The 18,501-nt window shown below is 42.0% G+C and overlaps 1 protein-coding gene across 5 annotated transcripts; it reads right to left on the reverse strand.

The window, feature by feature from the left end:
• Positions 1-4,009: 4,009 nt before the first annotated feature.
• On the reverse strand, positions 4,010-14,924 carry lrit2 (leucine-rich repeat, immunoglobulin-like and transmembrane domains 2). Of its 5 annotated transcripts, none has more exons than XM_048563256.2 (4): positions 14,586-14,924; positions 13,348-13,554; positions 12,459-13,240; positions 4,010-5,696 (listed from the first exon to the last, which is right to left on the reverse strand). In XM_048563256.2, the coding sequence occupies exons 2-4, from the start codon at positions 13,452-13,454 to the stop codon at positions 4,894-4,896; spliced, it is 1,692 nt and encodes a 563-aa protein (XP_048419213.1). In that variant the 5' UTR covers positions 13,455-13,554; positions 14,586-14,924; the 3' UTR covers positions 4,010-4,893. The 5 variants fall into 5 exon arrangements, with proteins under 5 accessions (XP_048419213.1, XP_048419211.1, XP_048419212.1 ...); XM_048563254.2 differs by having other exon boundaries at positions 13,348-13,765; XM_048563255.2 differs by lacking the exon at positions 14,586-14,924 and adding an exon at positions 13,817-14,377.
• Between the last annotated feature and the right edge of the window lie 3,577 nt (positions 14,925-18,501).

The raw sequence follows: 18,501 nt of genomic DNA on the forward strand, positions 1-18,501 counted from the left end.
GGTATGTCTAAATTAGGTGGGTTACAGGGGGATGGGTCTGGGTGGGATGCTCTGCAGTTCGGTGTGGACTTATTGGGCCGAAGGGCCTGTTTCCGCACTGTAGGGATTCTATGATCTTTAAATCTCTTCTGAACCCTTTCCAGCTTAATAATATCTTTCCATAAGTGGGTGACAGAAACTAGCCACAGTATTCCAAAAATGTCCTTTACAACCTTAACATAATATCCCAACTCTTATATTCAAAGGACAAAACAATGAAGGCAAGAGTGCCAAATGGATTTTAACTACTCTGTCTATATGAGATGCAAACTTCAAAGAATTATGTGCCTGCACCCCTAGGTCCCTCTGTTCTATAACACAACTCAAGGACCTCCCATTACTTGTATAAGCCCTACCCTTATTTGTTGTACCAAAATGCATCAGTGGATCTACAACTTAAAATCAACAAATATTCCTTGAAAGTTAGAATCAAGATACCCGATGTAGGGGAAATGGATTCTGCATAGTCCTGCGCCTGTTGCAGTTACTTAGTATTTTTATTTATGTTTCTCTAATGAGTTTCATGCATTTATTGGCTTCCACAAGCCAAATAAAAATGTAATGGAATTTCACTTTCACATGTGTACAATTTAATTCTTCTACATTTTTCCATCAGTTATGTTGGCACTTTTATATATACTAATGACAGATTGATTAAGAGCTGAAATGCATAGCATTAAAATATAGGGCAGCATATTAATTATTCTGGCTGTAAAACGACGGATTAAAGATGTGCCACATTCTCTTTACCTTGTGTTCTGCACATCACTACCACTTGCTCTCACTTCCAAAATCACTGTGGAATTCATAAGGAACATCATGACAGTAAAATGGGACTAACATTGATTTGTAAAGTTTGTTGTTGCAAGCGTCCTAGTTTTATCTGCACAGTTGGGTGATAATGTCAACAACAGAGTTTGTGTTCTTATCACTGTCACTGACATTGGCAAACATGCAATCATGATGTCATGAATGTGATATTGGGTGCAGGGTGTGAAGCTAACTTGCATTCTCAGCACAACAATCTTCACCTCTTGTCCCCGACAGTATGAATGCTGATTTCAGTATCCTTGAAATTTGTTCTGGTTAATGCACGATGACAAAATATGTCTTTTTTTAAAAACAGTATTCATGGTTAGTAAGATAATAAAATGTGAGGCTGGATGAACACAGCAGGCCAAGCAGCATCTCAGGAGCGCAAAAGCTGACGTTTCGGGCCTAGACCCTTCATCAGAGAGGGGGATGGGGAGAGGGAACTGGAATAAATAGGGAGAGAGGGGGAGGCGGACCGAAGATGGAGAGTAAAGAAGATAGGTGGAGAGAGTATAGGTGGGGAGGTAGGGAGGGGATAGGTCAGTCCAGGGAAGACGGACAGATCAAGGAGGTGGGATGAAGTTAGTAGGTAGATGGGGGTGCGGCTTGGGGTGGGAGGAAGGGATGGGTGAGAGGAAGAACCGGTTAGGGAGGCAGAGGCAGGTTGGACTGGTTTTGGGATGCAGTGGGTGGGGGGGAAGAGCTGGGCTGGTTGTGTGGTGCAGTGGGGGGAGGGGACGAACTAGGCTGGTTTAGGGATGCAGTAGGGGAAGGGGAGATTTTGAAACTGGTGAAGTCCACATTGATACCATATGGCTGCAGGGTTCCCAGGCGGAATATGAGTTGCTGTTCCTGCAACCTTCGGGTGGCATCATTGTGGCAGCGCAGGAGGCCCATGATGGACATGTCATCTAAAGAATGGGAGGGGGAGTGGAAATGGTTTGCGACTGGGAGGTGCAGTTGTTTGGTGCGAACTGAGCGGAGGTGTTCTGCAAAGCGGTCCCCAAGCCTCCACTTGGTTTCCCCAATGTAGAGGAAGCCGCACCGGGTACAGTGGATGCAGTATACCACATTGGCAGATGTGCAGGTGAACATCTGCTTAATGTGGAATGTCATCTTGGGGCCTGGGATAGGGGTGAGGGAGGAGGTGTGAGGGCAGGTGTAGCATTTCCTGTGGTTGCAGGGGAAGGTGCCGGGTGTGGTGGGGTTGGAGGGCAGTGTGGAGCGAACAAGGGAGTCACGGAGAGAGTGGTCTCTCCAGAAAGCAGACAGGGGTGGGGATGGAAAAATGTCTTGGGTGGTGGGGTCGGATTGTAAATGGCGGAAGTGTCGGAGGATGATGCGTTGTATCCGGAGGTTGGTAGGGTGGTGTGTGAGAACGAGGGGGATCCTCTTAGGGCGGTTGTGGCGGGGGCGGGGTGTGAGGGATGTGTTGCGGGAAATGCTGGAGACGCGGTCAAGGGCGTTCTCGATCACTGTGGGGGGAAAGTTGCGGTCCTTAAAGAACTTAGACATCTGGGATGTGCGGGAGTGGAATGTCTTATCGTGGGAGCAGATGCGGCGGAGGCGGAGGAATTGGGAATAGGGGATGGAATTTTTGCAGGAGGGTGGGTGGGAGGAGGTGTATTCTAGGTAGCTGTGGGAGTCGGTGGGCTTGAAATGGACATCAGTTACAAGCTGGTTGCCTGAGATGGAGACTGAGAGGTCCAGGAAGGTGAGGGATGTGCTGGAGATGGCCCAGGTGAACTGAAGGTTGGGGTGGAAGGTGTTGGTGAAGTGGATGAACTGTTCGAGCTCCTCTGGGGAGCAAGAGGCGGCACCGATACAGTCATCAATGTACCGGAGGAAGAGACGTTTAGTAAGTCTTCTTTAATTAATTTTCAGCAAGCCAATTTGGAGTTAAGCAAGTTAGCACAATCAGCCCACGTGAAGCTGACGGTGAGGAGTTGTGTTCTATTATTCTGTTAAATAGAGGATGTTTGATGAAGAAGTGGAGATCTTCTCACAGAACTGCATTCTAAAGTAGGTAGTTGCTCTTAAGGCAGTGACACCATCCAGATATCATAGTGTGATGCTGTGAGCAGCACATGAAATTTCTATTGCAGGGCATGTAGGAATATGGAAATCTCTAGCATTGACAAGCTGATACTTTCTACCGATCCAGTCTTCTTGAGGATGTAATCCAGTTTTACTAAATATGCCATTTGTGCTAGGTGGTGTGAAACCCTCAACATATAATCAAACTGATACCCTTAATACCTGCAGCAGTTTTTGAGGAACCATGCGGTATGGGCTTGATAGATTGAGTAGGATCATTATTAAAAATGAAAGCGGGACAACAGTGTATCCTTATTATAATGTATATGACAACCTAGACAAAGAATGGATATGAACATCTCTTTATGGACAATGATAGCTAAAGTATTATTGGGAAAAAAACCCATTTTTAAAAATGTTTATGTACCACCACCAATAGATATACAATCAGACTAATGTTATCATTTCTCAAAATTTCCCTTCTTGGTTCCTAAAGAAGTTGATTTTCTACTGGTGCATACTACCAGAAACGATGTAGTACCTCACCCATTGTACTTTGCCTGTAATTGTTTGAAAGAAAATTTGCTTAGTTATTCCACTGTTGAAGGCATCACAAATCCACCTTGATTATCTCTGTGCTGATAAACCAAGCAGATTAAACTTTCGCACAATTTAACAACCAGAAAAGGTGACACTTTTACTTGCCTTGCTTTCTTGACTAAGATTAAGTTATCTTGATTGCTTTTTTGTTGAAATCCCGAATGAACATGGGTTCACCAATTCCATCATTCTCGCTTTATAGCAAACCAAAACTATTCAACCATCTTAACTGCTTTATGTTCTTGATCTTGGAATTACCAGTGATTCATATCAATCCCTTTGCTCTATACTATTTTCTATACTCACTAGCAGTTGTCAGACTCTATCACTGATCCTTTATAGTTTATTTTCTGCTTCATTGTCCTTCCACTGGCTGAGAAGGTCTTTTCCTTTATTTGGATCTGTGCTAAAATGATTTTATTCCTATGATTAGTTTGCTTACCCAAAAATTGAGTTGTTGAAAACAATGCACTTCAGGATGTAATGAGTAGCATGAATAAGTTTTTTTTTCAACTGCTGACCATCTTTATTAATACAGTACTTTGATAATTTACAACTATACCATTAACAATTGATTTTGATAGTTATTTTGCTAATCTTGAGCAACCATAAAATATCCAGAAATTCTCATCTTTGTGAATATTTTTCATTAACTAGGAAAAGTAAGATTGTGTTTTGAATTAATTTCCTTCTAGCTGCATTTGACAAACTGGCTTTCTGTGAAAACAAGCTAAGCGAAACAGGATCCAATGGCAGTAGTGAAGTAAATCGTTTGATAGAAAATATTAATATGCAATGAATATACCTAGAAATAATATCAAAAATCTTACATGTGCATTCATTCCATTATGAATTTCTATGCCCACTCTCGTTACAGAAATTGTGTGTGTAAACCTATTGTGTTATAACCACAAACCCTCATCAGTGACACTGCTGTGCATTTTTCATCCCACATCTTCCTGTTCCTTAGTTGGTATTACTGGAGGGAAACCCATTCTCCAATTAACTTGACAATTCTCTGCTTTCCAGCTTGATGTAAGTGTCTCTATTAGTTTACAATATTAATTCCAAACGTTAGACACAAAACTTTAAAGTGAGTTTTTATCGTATCCACGTACCCTGATAAAATTGTATCCACCTTCTCCCTCCACTTTTCCTAAAGGCAACACTTCTAATTCCCCCAGAGATCAGCTAAGATTTTTTCTCTTCTTGTTTGTGACTATCAATCTGAATGCCTAGAATGTATCTGTAAATGGCAATAACAGATGCTTTAACAAGGACCACAATAACTGTGCCACATTGCCAACAGATGTTCAATGTAGTCTGGGCATTCACCCCCAATTACAAAATATTCACTGGTGGATAAATAAATTTTGACTAAAGCATATCAAATATCAGTTCTGTTTAATATAATTCATCTGTATTTTTGTGCTCTGTTTTGACCTTGTGGGCTTTGTCTTCTGGTTTTTTACGTCTTCTCCTGTCTTCTTTGGAATTTCTGTTACAGAGTTCAGCGTCGCTACCTGTCTGCAGGCTGTCAAAGGTGACATCCTGTGCTCTTGTTTTCAGTGTTTTCTCTCGTCTTTGTCTTCGACAAAACTTGCTGCATTTATCAAAGCAGCTGAAACGTGTCTCTGTTGTACACGCGTACATTCCAGCTGGTACTGTCAAAACCATGGCACAAACAATGACTATAATGTGAATGAGTTTCTCCCTTTGCTCCAGTTCACTGATGTCATTGCCTGTAACAAATATAATGCATTGACCTCTCTTTGGAGGCTGATTCCTCAGTGTAACACACACCGTGTACTTTGTTGCTGGGAAGAGATCATTAACAGAGTAAGTATTTACTCCTGGTCCAATATAAATCATTTCCTTTTTAGTGTCTTCAAATTTCCCAAAGTGCAGGGTGTACCAAGTCTCAGCAGGGTTCTGAGTTGCTGCATACCACTCTAGTGTTATGCCATAGACTGTTTGCTTTGCAATCCTAACATCAATATAAACATTCTCTTCTTCCAAAGGTGTAGGGGACAAGGATGATGGGCCAGGTAAAGTTTCTGAAGTTAAAATGTTCACCAGGATCTGCACGGATGAGTTTCCAAGATAGTTGGTAGTAATGCAGATGTAACTTCCTTCAGTCATACTGTGAGCTGATGGAATCACCAATTCTGACTTTACTGTCTCTTCATTAATATTTGTGACAGACACTGTAATTAAAATAAAGATTTGCGAATCAATCGAAGTTAAAAGTATTAGCGTACCATAAGAAATTACTTGAGAAAGACACAAATTCTGTCAATACTGAGGAACAGAAGACCAAATAATCGCTTCCACACCTAGCATGGTAATATACATGCAACAAAGATATATGTGGCAGTTAAATGGTATCATTATGGATGTTGAAATAATTCTGCAGTGAAGCATCCCACAAATTATGGGCCAAGTATCTCCTTTAATAATAAAAATTTCATATTTGTAATGTAAGTAACCAAAATATTTCAAAAAATCTTGACATTTAGGAGATATTTAGTCAAAATTGATATGAGGAAAGGGATGAGGTTAACCAATGCTACTGAAAAGCATACCAAATTTATGTAACCATAGTCAGCTCAAAGTATGAAATTAGTTAATTTCCATAGCTAATAATGCAAAATACTCTTTTAATTTTGTAATGATTCTTTAATAATCTCACCATAAAATCTCACCATAAGCACAAAGGTAATAATAAAGGTTACAGCCCAAAATGTCTTAATTTATATGGACCAGCAATTTCCCCTCCGAAAAAGTCGAGGTTGGCACTCCAGAACACTTCTGAGGGAATGCTGAACTGTCAGAGGATCCATTTTTCAGAAAAGTTGTTAAATTGAGGATTTGTTCCCCAAGTCAGAAATGACCTCTTGGCATTATTTTGACAAACTGCATGAGAATAATTCTATTGGTTTCCTGCACGATATTTATCACTCAATCAACATGATAAGAGCAGATGATCTGGTGTTATAAGATTGTTGCTTATGAGAATTTATTGTAACTAAATTAGGCACAAAATTTCCTACATATCATCAATGACTACAAATCAAAAAATATTTAATTGACGGCAAAGTACTTTGGTATGGCTTGTAATTGTGAAAGACATTATATAAATGCAATTGTTCATTACTTTGTACTCATTACATGACTTGTTACAGTATTTCACCCCGAATGCAACAAAAACTTGGGTAAGTTCACTGATTGGACCTTATTAGTTTCATTTATAATGTCATGAGGGAGCAGGTTAGAACACATCCAAACATGCTAATTTATTAACTATCCAAATTCTCCGATCAATTGTTTGGATACTTTTAAAATTGTATCCTGGTTGGAATTAAAATAGGTCAGGTTAAGTACATTAAATAGCTTAATGTACTTAAAAGTTTGCAAAGTTTCCAAATCCTGACTGAAGCTGTGAAATCTGTTTCTGTGCACATGAAATTATTGTATTGACTTGAGATTGGCAGCCAACTTATCCCATGTTGCTTTTTGGTAGGCCAAATCAAGGCAGGATTTTCACCCTTAATGGTAATGTTGCCGAACATAGAGACTTTGAAGTGCAGATTCATAGTTTCTTGAAAGCGGAGTTGCAGGTAGACAGGATAGTGAAGAAAGCATTTAGTATTCTTGCCTTTATTGGTCAGTGCATTGACTACAGGAGTTAGGAGGTCATGTTGCAATTGTACAGGACATTGGTTAGGCTGCTATTGGAATACTGCTTTCATTTCTGGTCTTCCTGCTAGAGACAAAACGTTGTGAAACTTGAAACGGTTCAGAAAAGATTTACATGGATGTTGCCAGGGTTGGTGGTTTGGTCATTAGGGAGAGGCTGAATAGACTGAGGCTATTTTCCCTGGAGTGTTGGAAGATAAGGGGTGATCTTATAGAAGTTTGTAGAATCATGAGTGGCATTATAGGATGAATAGCCAAGGTTAGGGGTACACTCAGGGTGGGGGAGTCCAAAACTGTGCACATAGATGAGAGGGGTCAGATTCAAAAAGGAACTAAGTCACAACTGTTTCACACAGAGGGTGGTCCCTGTATGGAATAAGCTGTCAGAGGAGGTGGCTGAGGCTGGTACAATTATAACATTTAAAAGGCATCTGGGTTGGTATAGACTAGGAAGGGCTTAGATGGATATGTACCAAATGCTGGCTAATGGGGCATATTGCATTTTGGTACAACAAACAAGAGAAGGACTTAAACAATCAATGGTAGGGTCTTGGATAGTGTTGTAGAACAAAGAGACCTCGGGGTGCAGGTACATAATTATTGAAAGTTTGCATCACATATAGAGAAAATGGTTAAAAAAGGCATTTGGCACACTTGTCTTCATTGCTCAGTCCTTTGAGTGTAGGAGTTGGGACATTATGTTCAGGTTGTACAGGACATTGGTCCTTGGCTTTTCCCTAAATGTTATGTCCAGTTCTGCTTGCTCAGTTAAAGGAAGGATATTATCAAGCCAGAGAGGGTTCAGAAGAAATTTACCAGGATGTTGCCAAGTCTACAACACAGAACATAGAAAAGTACAGCGCAGTACAGGCCCTTTGGCCCACGATGTTGTGCCATGGAATAATCCTAATCCAAAAATAAAATAACCTAACCTACATTCCCCTCAATTCACTGCTGTCCATGTGCATGTTCAGCAGTGCTTAAATGTCACTAATGGCTCTGCTTCCACGACTACCACTGGTAAACTATTCCATGCGCTCACAACTCTCTGGGTGAAGAACCTCCCTCTGACGTCTCCTCTATACTTTCCTCCTAACACCTTAAAACTATGACCCCTTGTGGCAGTTAATCCTGCCCTGGGGAAAAGTCTCTATCCATGCCTCTCATTACCTTGTATACCTCGATCAGGTCACCTCTCTTCCTCCTTCTCTCCAGACAGAAAAGTCTGAGCTCAGTCAACCTCTCCTCATAAGACAAGCCCTCCAGTCCAGGCAGCATCCTGGTAAACCTCCTTTGCACCCTCTCCAAAGCCTCCACATCTTTCCTATAATAGGGCGACCAGAACTGGACACAATATTCCAAGTGTGGTCTCACCAGAGTTTTGTAGAGCTGCAGCATAACCTCGCGGCTCTTAAACTCAATTCTTCTGTTAATGAAAGCCAAAACACCATATGCTTTCTTAACAACCTTATCCACTTGGGTGGCAACTTTGAGGGAGCTATGCACTTGAATACCAAGATCCCGCTGTTCCTCCACACTGCCGAGAATCCTGCCTTTAATCCCATATTCAGCATTTAAGTTCGACCTTCCAAAATGCATCACTTCGCATTTATCCAGATTGAACTCCATCTGCCATTTCTCAGCCCAGCTCTGCATTCTGTCAATGTCTCGCTGAAGCCCGCAATAGCCCTCGATACTATCAATGGCACCTCCAACCTTTGTGTCATCAGCAAACATACTAACCCATCTCTCAACCTCCTCATCCAAGTCATTTATAAAAACTACAAAGAGCAGAGGCCCAAGAACAGAGCCCTGTGGGACACCACTCAGTACTGACCTCCAGGCAGAATGCTTACCATCTACAACCACTCTCTGCCTCCTGTCAGCCAACCAATTCTGAATCCAGACAGCCAAATCACCCTGTATCCCATACCTCCTGACTTTATGAATGAGCCTGCCGTGGGGAATCTTATCAAATGCCTTGCTGAAGTCGATGTACACCATATCCACTGCTCAACCCTCGTCAACCTATCTTGTGACTTCCTCAAAGAACTCAGTAAGATTTGTAAGTCATGACCTGCCCCTCACAAAGCCATGCTGACTCCCTTCAATCCCACTATGCTTTTCCAAATAGTCATAAATCCTATCCCTCAGAATTCTTTCCAAAACCTTGCTGACCACAGACGTAAGACTGACTGGTCTGTAATTTCCAGGGATTTCCCTATTCCCTTTCTTGAAAAGAGGAACAGCATTTGCCTCTCTCTAATCTTCCGGTACGACTCCCGTGGAGAGTGAGGAAGCAAAGATCTTCACCAGCGGCTTAGTAACTTCCTTTCTCACTTCCTGGAGCAACCTAGGATAAATCTGGTCTGGCCCTGGGGACTCATCAATCTTAATGTTTGCCAAAATTTCCAGCACATCAACTTTCTCAATCTTGATCTGTTCAAGCCTGTTTTCCTGCTCCTCAAAGTTCTCATTCACAACAATGTCCCTTTCCTTTGTGAAAACCGAAGCAAAAAACTCATTTAGGTGTCCCCTATCTGCTCAGACTCCACGCATAAGTTCCCTAAGCTATCTCTGATTAGCCCTACCTTCTCCCTGATCATTCTCTTATTCCTCTTGTATGAGTAAAATGCCCCTGGGTTCTCCCTAATCCTGCCTGCCAAGCCTTTTTCATGCCCCCTCCTGGCCCTCCTCAGTCCACTTTTGAGCTCCTTCTGAGCAAGCCTGTAATCCTCTAAAGCTGCGCTAGACCCTTTCTTCCTCCACCTTATGTACGCTGCCTTTTTCTTTTTGACAGAAGCACCTCTGTACCCGTCATCCAAGGCTCCTTAATCTTACCCCTTCTTACCTGTCTGAGAGGAACAAATTTATACATCACTCGCAACAACTGCTCCTTAAACAGCCTCCACATATCTGCTGTGCCCTTTCTGTGGAACAATTGCTCCCAATCTGTACTTCCCGACTCCTGTCTGATAGTGTCATAGTTTCCTTTACCCCAGCTAAATATCTTCCCCTGGTAACTGCTCCTTTCCCTTTCCATGGCTATGGTAAATGTGAGGCTGTTGTGGCCACTGTCACCAAAGTGTTCTCCCACCACGAGATGTGACACCTGTCCTGGCTCATTGCCGAGCACCAAATCCAAAATGGCCTCTCCCCTCATCGGTCTGTCCACATACTGAATAAGGAAACTCTCCTGAACACACCTGACAAAAAGGGCTCCATCCAAACCGTCTGCACTAAGGAGGTTCCAATCTATATTGGGAAAGTTGAAGTCACCCATAACAACAACCCTGCTACGTTTGCACTTTTCAACAATCTGCCGGTGAATGAATTCTTCGATCTCCCAACTGCTATTTGGGGGTCTGTAGAAAATCCCCAGTGAGGTGATTGCTCCCTTGCTGTTCCTAACTTCCACCCATACTGACTCAGTCGACAAACCTTCCTCGGCAACCTCAGTCCATACCACCTCAGTAGACAAGTCCTCATCAAAGATTCTTTCAGCCACCGTTATACTGTCCTTGACCAACAAAGCCACACCTCCCCCTCTTTTACCACCTTCCCTGACCTTAATGAAAGATCTAAACTCTGGAACCTGCAACATCCATTCCTGACCCTGCTCTATCCATGTCTCCGAAATGGCCACATGGAAGGTTTGAGTTATAAGAAAAGGCTAGATAGGCTGGGACATTTTTCACTGGAGTGTAGGAGGTTGAGAGGTAACCTGATAAAATAATGAGACATGTGGATGTTAATTGTCTTTTTCAAAAGATGGGAGATTTCAAGATGATGGGCACAATTTAAGGCAAGTGAAGAGAGATTTAAAAAGACATGAGGCAATTTTTTAACAGAGGGTAGTTCACATGTGGAATTAATTTCCTGATGAAGTGATGATGCGGGTACAATTACAATGTTTAAAAGGCATTTGCATAGATGCATCAATAAGAAAGGTTTGGAAGGATATGGGCCAGGAGCAGCAGGTGGAACTAGTTTAGTTTGGGATTATATTTGACATGGACTGGTTGGACCAAAGTGTTTCTGCCCTGTATGACTCTATAACTCTATCAATTTAGGATATTTGGTTGGCCTGAACAAGTTGAACCAAAGAGTTTGTTTCCATGTTATACATTTCTACAACAATGACTCTAAGTGAATTCAGTGACACAATGGTACTATGGCTTGAAAACAGTTAGAGAGCATCATAAATGTTTAATAAATCTGTTCAATATTAGGCATTAGCACACTCTAATTTTTCTCAACTTATTTCATGTTATATTGCATTACTGGAAGCCACTGGACCAATGGGAATATTCATAGTATCCCTACAGTGTAGAAACAGGCCCTTCAGCCCAACAAGACCACACTGAACCTCAGAGCATCCCACCCAGACCCATCCCCCTATAACCCACCTAATCTACACCTCCCTGAAGACTATGGACAATTTAACATGGCCAATCCACCTCAACTGCACATCTTTGGAAACCGGAGTACCCGGAGGAAACCCTTGTAGACACAGGGAGAATGTGCAAAATCCACAAGGACAGTCGCCCAAGGGTGGATTCGAACCTGGGTCCTTGGCACTGTGAGGCAGCAGTGCTATATGTTATTATAATATTACTGGTTTTCATGCTATCAATGAGTTCAATGGAGCCTAGGATCAGAACAGCAAAATCACTGAAGAGTAAACTGCTTTTCTGACAAATCAATTTATGATTGGGAATGTAAGAATTCCTGGATGAAGATAGTCCAAAATGATTTGAGTTCAACTTCTATGATCTTGGTAGCCATATGTTTTGGTGCTTCAGTTTTTCACTGAGCACAAATTTAATTCTGTAAATTCTATCAGCTCACTACAGACCCAGAAATTACAGTTTGCATTGATATGGCATATGAAATTTACATAGCTATATCTGCAAATCTAAGGGTTTTCCACCTGGTGAGTTGTCCCGTCTGCTGTTTTATAACAATCTGGTTATTAGCAATAAAATGGGACGACGTGTGACAGGAAGTAAACATGATAATTACAGGAAGTGTGACAATATTATTCATTACCAATGATTTGGGAGCATTATTTATACAAATAAGCTTAATGTAATTCAATTATAGATCACTAATGTATCTTTTTTGTACTCTGTAACCCAAACTGTTAGTTTCAAAGCTGTCTCATAAAAATTTCGTAAACTTTCATTTCTGAACACAGTTTTAATTGATATTGTACATGCAAACAAAAAGTTAACTTGCAGATCGTGACAATAGCTTGTTGGTCATACCATTAAACTTCCGAATGATCTTCCCACCATTTGTCCACCACACCGTGGGGGTAGGATTTCCTTTTGCCTCACAAAATAAATGAACCTCCTCTCCAAGTGGAACGCTGACGTTCGTGATCTCGGCCGTTGCCAATGGCTTAAAGCAACTCTTTAGTTCCACCTCGTAGAAAAATTTCCCGGCCCTGGACTCCGGGCCTGAACAGGATAGGTAGGAATTCATCAAAATCAAACGGGGGCTGATGGATTTGATAAATTGCACAAAGCCTTTAAGGCGGCAGTCACAGAGCCAGGGGTTATCATGAAGAGACAGTACCGCGTTGGAATTACTGCTCCCCTGATCCCGAGGCTGCTGTGTTCTCTGATAAACCGGCCAGTTCAAGAACACATCTCGAGAAATCACCGTGAGCTGGTTGAAGGATATGTCCAGATAGGTCAGGTTGGTGAGATATCTCAACGCATATTCTGGAAGGACGTCCAGTCGATTGTGCTTCAGATCCAGAATCTTCAAAGCTGGGCATTCCTGGAAAGCTGTCCATGGTACTGAACGCAGTTTGTTCCCTTGCAGCCTCAGCTCGGACAGATGGTGCAAATGTTGCAGGCTCTTCACATGCATGAGTGCGATCTGGTTAAAATTCAGCCACAGGTATTCCAAGGCACGGATTCTGGAGAATGCACCGCGAGGTAATTCTGCCAGATGGGAGTTTTCGATTCGGATCTTTCTGACGTCGAGTGGGATATCCTCGGGTATTCTTTGCAAAGAGGAAGGCATGCAGATCAAACTTCTGCAAAGCGAAAAGAAACGTTTTTACGAACTACCCTTTGTTTAAAAAAAAGGTACGGCAAATCTCAAGAAATGGCATTGAGATAATAACATGAACTTGCCTCTCACCTTCCAAAGCTGTCATTCCTACAAGAACATTCTGACACACAGGAAGCAACTGTTGCTTTAGTACAACAGACCAGGAGAAGACAGAACATATTCCAAATTAGGTCCATGGTTGCTTCAACGCAGGCAAAGCGTTTGGCTTCACACCAGACCAGTCCACAGTTTGGGATTATATCGAATCACATCAACGGTAATCCTGCCTGACGCAACCTTGGGTTGGGCGGATGGCAAGATGTGTGAGAGAAAACATGATAAAGTCCCACTCTCATTCTCCAGAGAAAACTGGCCTTTTTCCTCAGAACCGAATCCGATTGCATATTTTAATGGAATGTATCAGTGTTTATTTTAGTCGATTATTACAAATCGAGGTGTTACAAAAGCAATTTGTAAACGAAATTCATCCCGACTTCTTAGCTTTAATCTGAAATAAATACGATAAATCTAAGCTGCTAAATTCAACTCTAAGCCGTACCTGTTTGCTCCTGTTCGTTTTTCAAATGTACGTTACGGTGACCTGCTTTCAGATAAATGCGATCAGAGGGACGGGGGCTATATCCTTGTCGTAAAGAGTCATATTAGACAACAAACGTTAAATCTGTCCCCTTCTCCACAGGCGCAGCCAGACCTGTTGAGTTTCACCAGTGTGTTCTGTTTCAGATTTCTAACATCCCCAGAGTTTTGCTTTAATCAATACATACATGCACATTATTTATAGTGTATCCTTCTACAGAAGCGGAACAAGATACGAATGATCAGTAACAGAATTATGAAATCGTATTATTGACAGTTTATTCTCTATAATATTAGTTCCTTTTTGGAGATGTTTAGGAATTGTTGCAAACGCTAACTAAAGTCAAAAAGCTCCCAAAGCGCTTTGTAGTTAACTAAGTACTTTTGGAATGTAATCCCGATTGTAATTTCAACTTTAGGTAGTGGTTTTAGCGGCTTAGAACAATTCACTTCATCTCTGGAACATTGGGATAGCAAGGTGTAGAGCTGGGTGAACACAGCAGGCCAAGCAGCATCAGATGAGCAGAAAAGCTAACGTTTCTTTAGGAACGTCAGCCTTCCTGCTCCTCTGATGTTGCTTGGCCTGCTGTGTTCATCCAGCTTTACACCTTGTTATCTCGGATTCTCCAGCATCGGCAGTTCCTACTATCTCTTGGAGCGCTGGACTCGGCTGTAATCGGACACGCGCCATTGAAGCGCCGATAAAACTGGGAAATTCCTAATTTCCAAACCGTTATTCTTCAGTCCGCGATCCAGTCAGGCTCCAGAACGCAGAGATCACAGTGCCAGACCTCTTCAAGCGTTTGCTCACGCTTTTCCTTCCGCGTTAGAGAAATTCAGTCAGCAGGCGTGAAAAAATGAAATGGGGAGTGTCACGCCACTCGCTCTGTTCACCATCCAGCTACACTAAGGCTAACTTTCCTGGCTGTTCCCACGCTGAAACATTGAATGTTCCTCTATAGAAGAGTTATTCACACGTCAGGATATTGGGATGCTCTTTTACAGAGGAGGCAGAGAAAGCGTAAAGCCGCCAGACATGTACGTGAAAGTCAAATATAAGGATTCCTCCGGAGAATGTTACACACTGGTTGTAAAATCAGGTGAATTAAAGGGAGGGAATGACCTAGTAGTATTATCGCTAGACTGTTAATCCATGGACCCAGGTAATGTCCTGTGTTCAAATCCCACCAAGGCCAATAGTGGAATTTGAATTCAATAAAAATCTGGAATTAGGAGCCTAATCATAACCAATGTCCATTGTCAGGAAAAACCCATCTGGTTCACTCATGGTCTTTATAGAATGCTCTTCCTTTTGGGAAGGAAGCTGCCATCCTTACCTAGTCTGGTCTCCATGTGACTCCAGACCCACAGTGATACCACTGACTCTTGACTGCTTTCTGGGCTGTCAGGGATGGGCAATAAATACTCACTAAATCAATGATGTTCTCATCCCATGAATGAATGAAATAAGAAACATATTGTAATCATACTCCAGAGGAGCTGAACTAAAGCAACTAAAAACTGGACTTGAAACTTTAACTACTTTCTCTCCACAGATGCTGCTAGACTTGCTGATTTTCTGCAGCAATTTCAGTTTTTCTTTCAGTTTAAACAGTTCTTTGTTTATTGTAATACTATTGATTACTTGCGGCCTTATACCTTAATGTATCATTACTGTGGTGCAACTTTATGAGTAGATTTCTTCAAATTTGGAAGCATGTTTATCGCAAAAGGTCAGAAAATGGGAACTGTTAAGAAATTCAATTGACAGCAGCATCCGGTAGACAGCAGTCTTTATGAAGGATTTGAGACAGCACTGAAACTTCAAAATTCAATGAGCATGTACCCAAAATGGGTAAAACCGATCATGGCATCATTGTGGTACTGGAAGAGACCCAAGATGGGCATATCACTCAGGGAGTGTGAGGGGGAGTTAAATGGTTAGTTTGGAAACTTTGTCTTTGGCCTCAGATGCCCTCAAACACCCTCCCACAACATAAATAAAGATAGAGTCCCCCTGGTCCTCACATATCACCCCACCAACCTCCGCATCCAGCATATCATCCTCTGCCATTTCCACCACCTACAATCCAACCCCATCACCAAAGAGATACTTCCCTCTATCTGCCTTTTATAGGGACCACTCATTCCACAACTTACTCGTCTGCTCCACACCCCCACCAACTCCATCACACCAGGTACCCTTCTTTGCAACCTCAGGAGGTGTTACCCATGCCCCTACACCTCCCCTCTCACCTCCATATGAAGCCCAAGACAAACTTTCCTTTTCTGACAGGGTTCACCTGGCTACATCCTCCAATCTGGTCTCCTGTATTCGTTTGTCTCAATGTGGCCTCCTCAACATCAGTGAGACCAAATGTAGACTCGGTGACAGATCTGCAGAGCACCTGCAATCTGTACGCTATAGTCACAACATGTTCTGGTTGCCAAATGTTTAACTCCCCTTCCCTCTGCCTTGGTGATATGTCCATCTTGAGCCTCCTCTAGCGCCACAATGATGCCACGTGCAAACTGGATGAACTACAGCTCATATTCCACCTTGGGAGCCTACAGCCTGATGGCCTAAACATAGAATTCACTAGTTTCAAAATCTCTCCACCCTAGCCTCATCCCATGCCCAACCCTCTCAATGATCCCGAACTCCTTGATCTGAAACTACCTTTCCATCTCCTTCCCACCTATCTGTCCCACCTTTCCCAATGACCATTCCCCACTAACCCTACCTGCATCCACCTATCACCATCCCACCTACCTTCCCCAGGCCAACACCTCTTCCCTCTATTTATTTCCCAGCTCCCTTCCCTAGTCCTGATGAATGGTATGGGCCTGAAACGTCGATTTTCCTGCTCCCCTGTTGTTGCCTGACCTGCTGTGTTCTTCCAGCTCTGCGGTGTATCGACTCTGACTCCAGCAACTGCAGTTCTTGCTATCTCTGAAGCAGTAAATACTCCGAGAAGGAAATACGGGAAATGCATTGGGCAAAGTGAAGCTATGAATTTTTATGTTCAGGAAATGTTCTCAGAATTGTTTTCCCACTTTCTAAACTCTGGGTCTACTCGTGCCCTGAGTATTTGGTAATACAAAGATGCAACTATCATTGTTCATAACAGTTCATTTCTTAAAAGAAAATATTGCCGTACGTTCAGCTTCATTAAAAATACTCTCCCTACTTTGTCTGAATTTGAGAAGGTGTTGAAATCAATTGGGGAGGTTTTAAAAAAGTACCAAGAAAAATGTTTGAATCTCGAATACCTTGAGTCCTATACCTACACAAAAGCCAGGAAAGCTTAAAATAGTTGCTTAGTATTGTTATAATCTTTTACAAGCTTGACTTATGATGCAGCATTTATTGGTAAGGTTAAATTTTTTTTGGGTTTGGCTGGGAATGTCTGCTGTGATAGCTGAGGTTTGCCAGTAGAAGTATCCATTCTGCTTCATAATCTACAGAAACATGTACAAACCCAATGTCACATATTGTCAAAAATGATGAAGATAAAGAATTATACCGTTGCCCAATGCGTCGTATAGTATAAGATAATAAGATGTAGAGCTGGATGAACACAGCAGGCCAAGCAGCATCAGAGGAGCAGGAAAGCTGACGTTTCAGGTTGAGCTCCTTCTTCAGAAATGGGAGAGAGGAAGGGAATTCTGAAATAAATAGGGAGAGGTTTTTCCAGAGGGAGGATGGTAACAACCTTAAGGTAGACATCCTTAGAAGAGGCTTCGCAGTAGGGTTAAAATTGTTACAGAGAAAGTAGGAACTGCCGACGCCGGAGAATCTGAGATAGCAAGGTACAGAACTGGATGAACACAGCAGGCCAAGCAGCATCAGAGGAGCAGGAAGGCTAATGTTTCAGGTTGAGACCGTTCTTCAGAAATGGGGGAGGGGAAGGGGATTCTGAAATAAATAGGAAGAGGTTTTTCCATATGTTGCTTATCACCTCCCTGTCTCTTCCTCAGAAATTCTGGCCCTATCTAGTTCCTTGTTGCATTCTATTCTTTGAGAGATTTGAATCCTTCCAGTTTCCCCATGCTATAGTTCTCCTTCCCTGGCATAACTTGTAATACATTGTTGTTGGATTGTAGTCCATTTTATTTAAAAGATGAAGGAATTGCTTCATTCCAAATTTTCAATGTATTAAGAGGAATAGAATAAGTCAGATGAGACTTTTTTGCTGGTTTGAGAGTTGAGGGAAAGGGATTCTAGTCTGCTTTTAAAATTTTTGAGACTGCTTTTAAGAGAACTTTTAGTTCAGAAAATTTCAAAACACAAAGGGTAGCAGAAGTTTGGAACTCTGCATAATTAGTGATGGTTCAATTATTAATTTTAAATCTGTTAGTGCTAGCTTGTTGTTAACCAAACGTATTAAGGAATAAGGGGAAAAGATGACCAAATGGAGTTGGATCAGAGGCAATCTCACCGACTGCCAGAACAAGCACAAGGGGTGTATTGAAGTCTATCTGTTCCTATGTTCATAAGTTCCCAAGTAATATTGGCAAAAGTGCTTCGATTATATTAACTTTAGTCTTTAGTTTCAGTACTATTTCAGTCTGACTTCAGAGTAGAGAACTTTCTGTATGACACTACATGTAGCATGGTTTCAGTTAGTTGGAGTTGCTGCTGAT

Source organism: Stegostoma tigrinum, chromosome 37, assembly GCF_030684315.1.
Source record: "Stegostoma tigrinum isolate sSteTig4 chromosome 37, sSteTig4.hap1, whole genome shotgun sequence".
NCBI classification, from domain to species: Eukaryota; Metazoa; Chordata; class Chondrichthyes; order Orectolobiformes; family Stegostomatidae; genus Stegostoma; species Stegostoma tigrinum.

Excerpts from the sequence above, each read along its gene's own strand:
- lrit2 (XM_048563256.2), bottom strand. The coding sequence starts at position 13,454 with ATGGACCTAATTTGGAATATGTTCTGTCTTCTCCTGGTCTGTTGTACT. Across the intron at positions 13,241-13,347 it reads AGGAATGACAGCTTTGGAAG|AAGTTTGATCTGCATGCCTT; the intron begins GTGAGAGGCAAG and ends TTCGCTTTGCAG. Across the intron at positions 5,697-12,458 it reads GATCATTCGGAAGTTTAATG|TGTCTGTCACAAATATTAAT; the intron begins GTATGACCAACA and ends TTTTAATTACAG.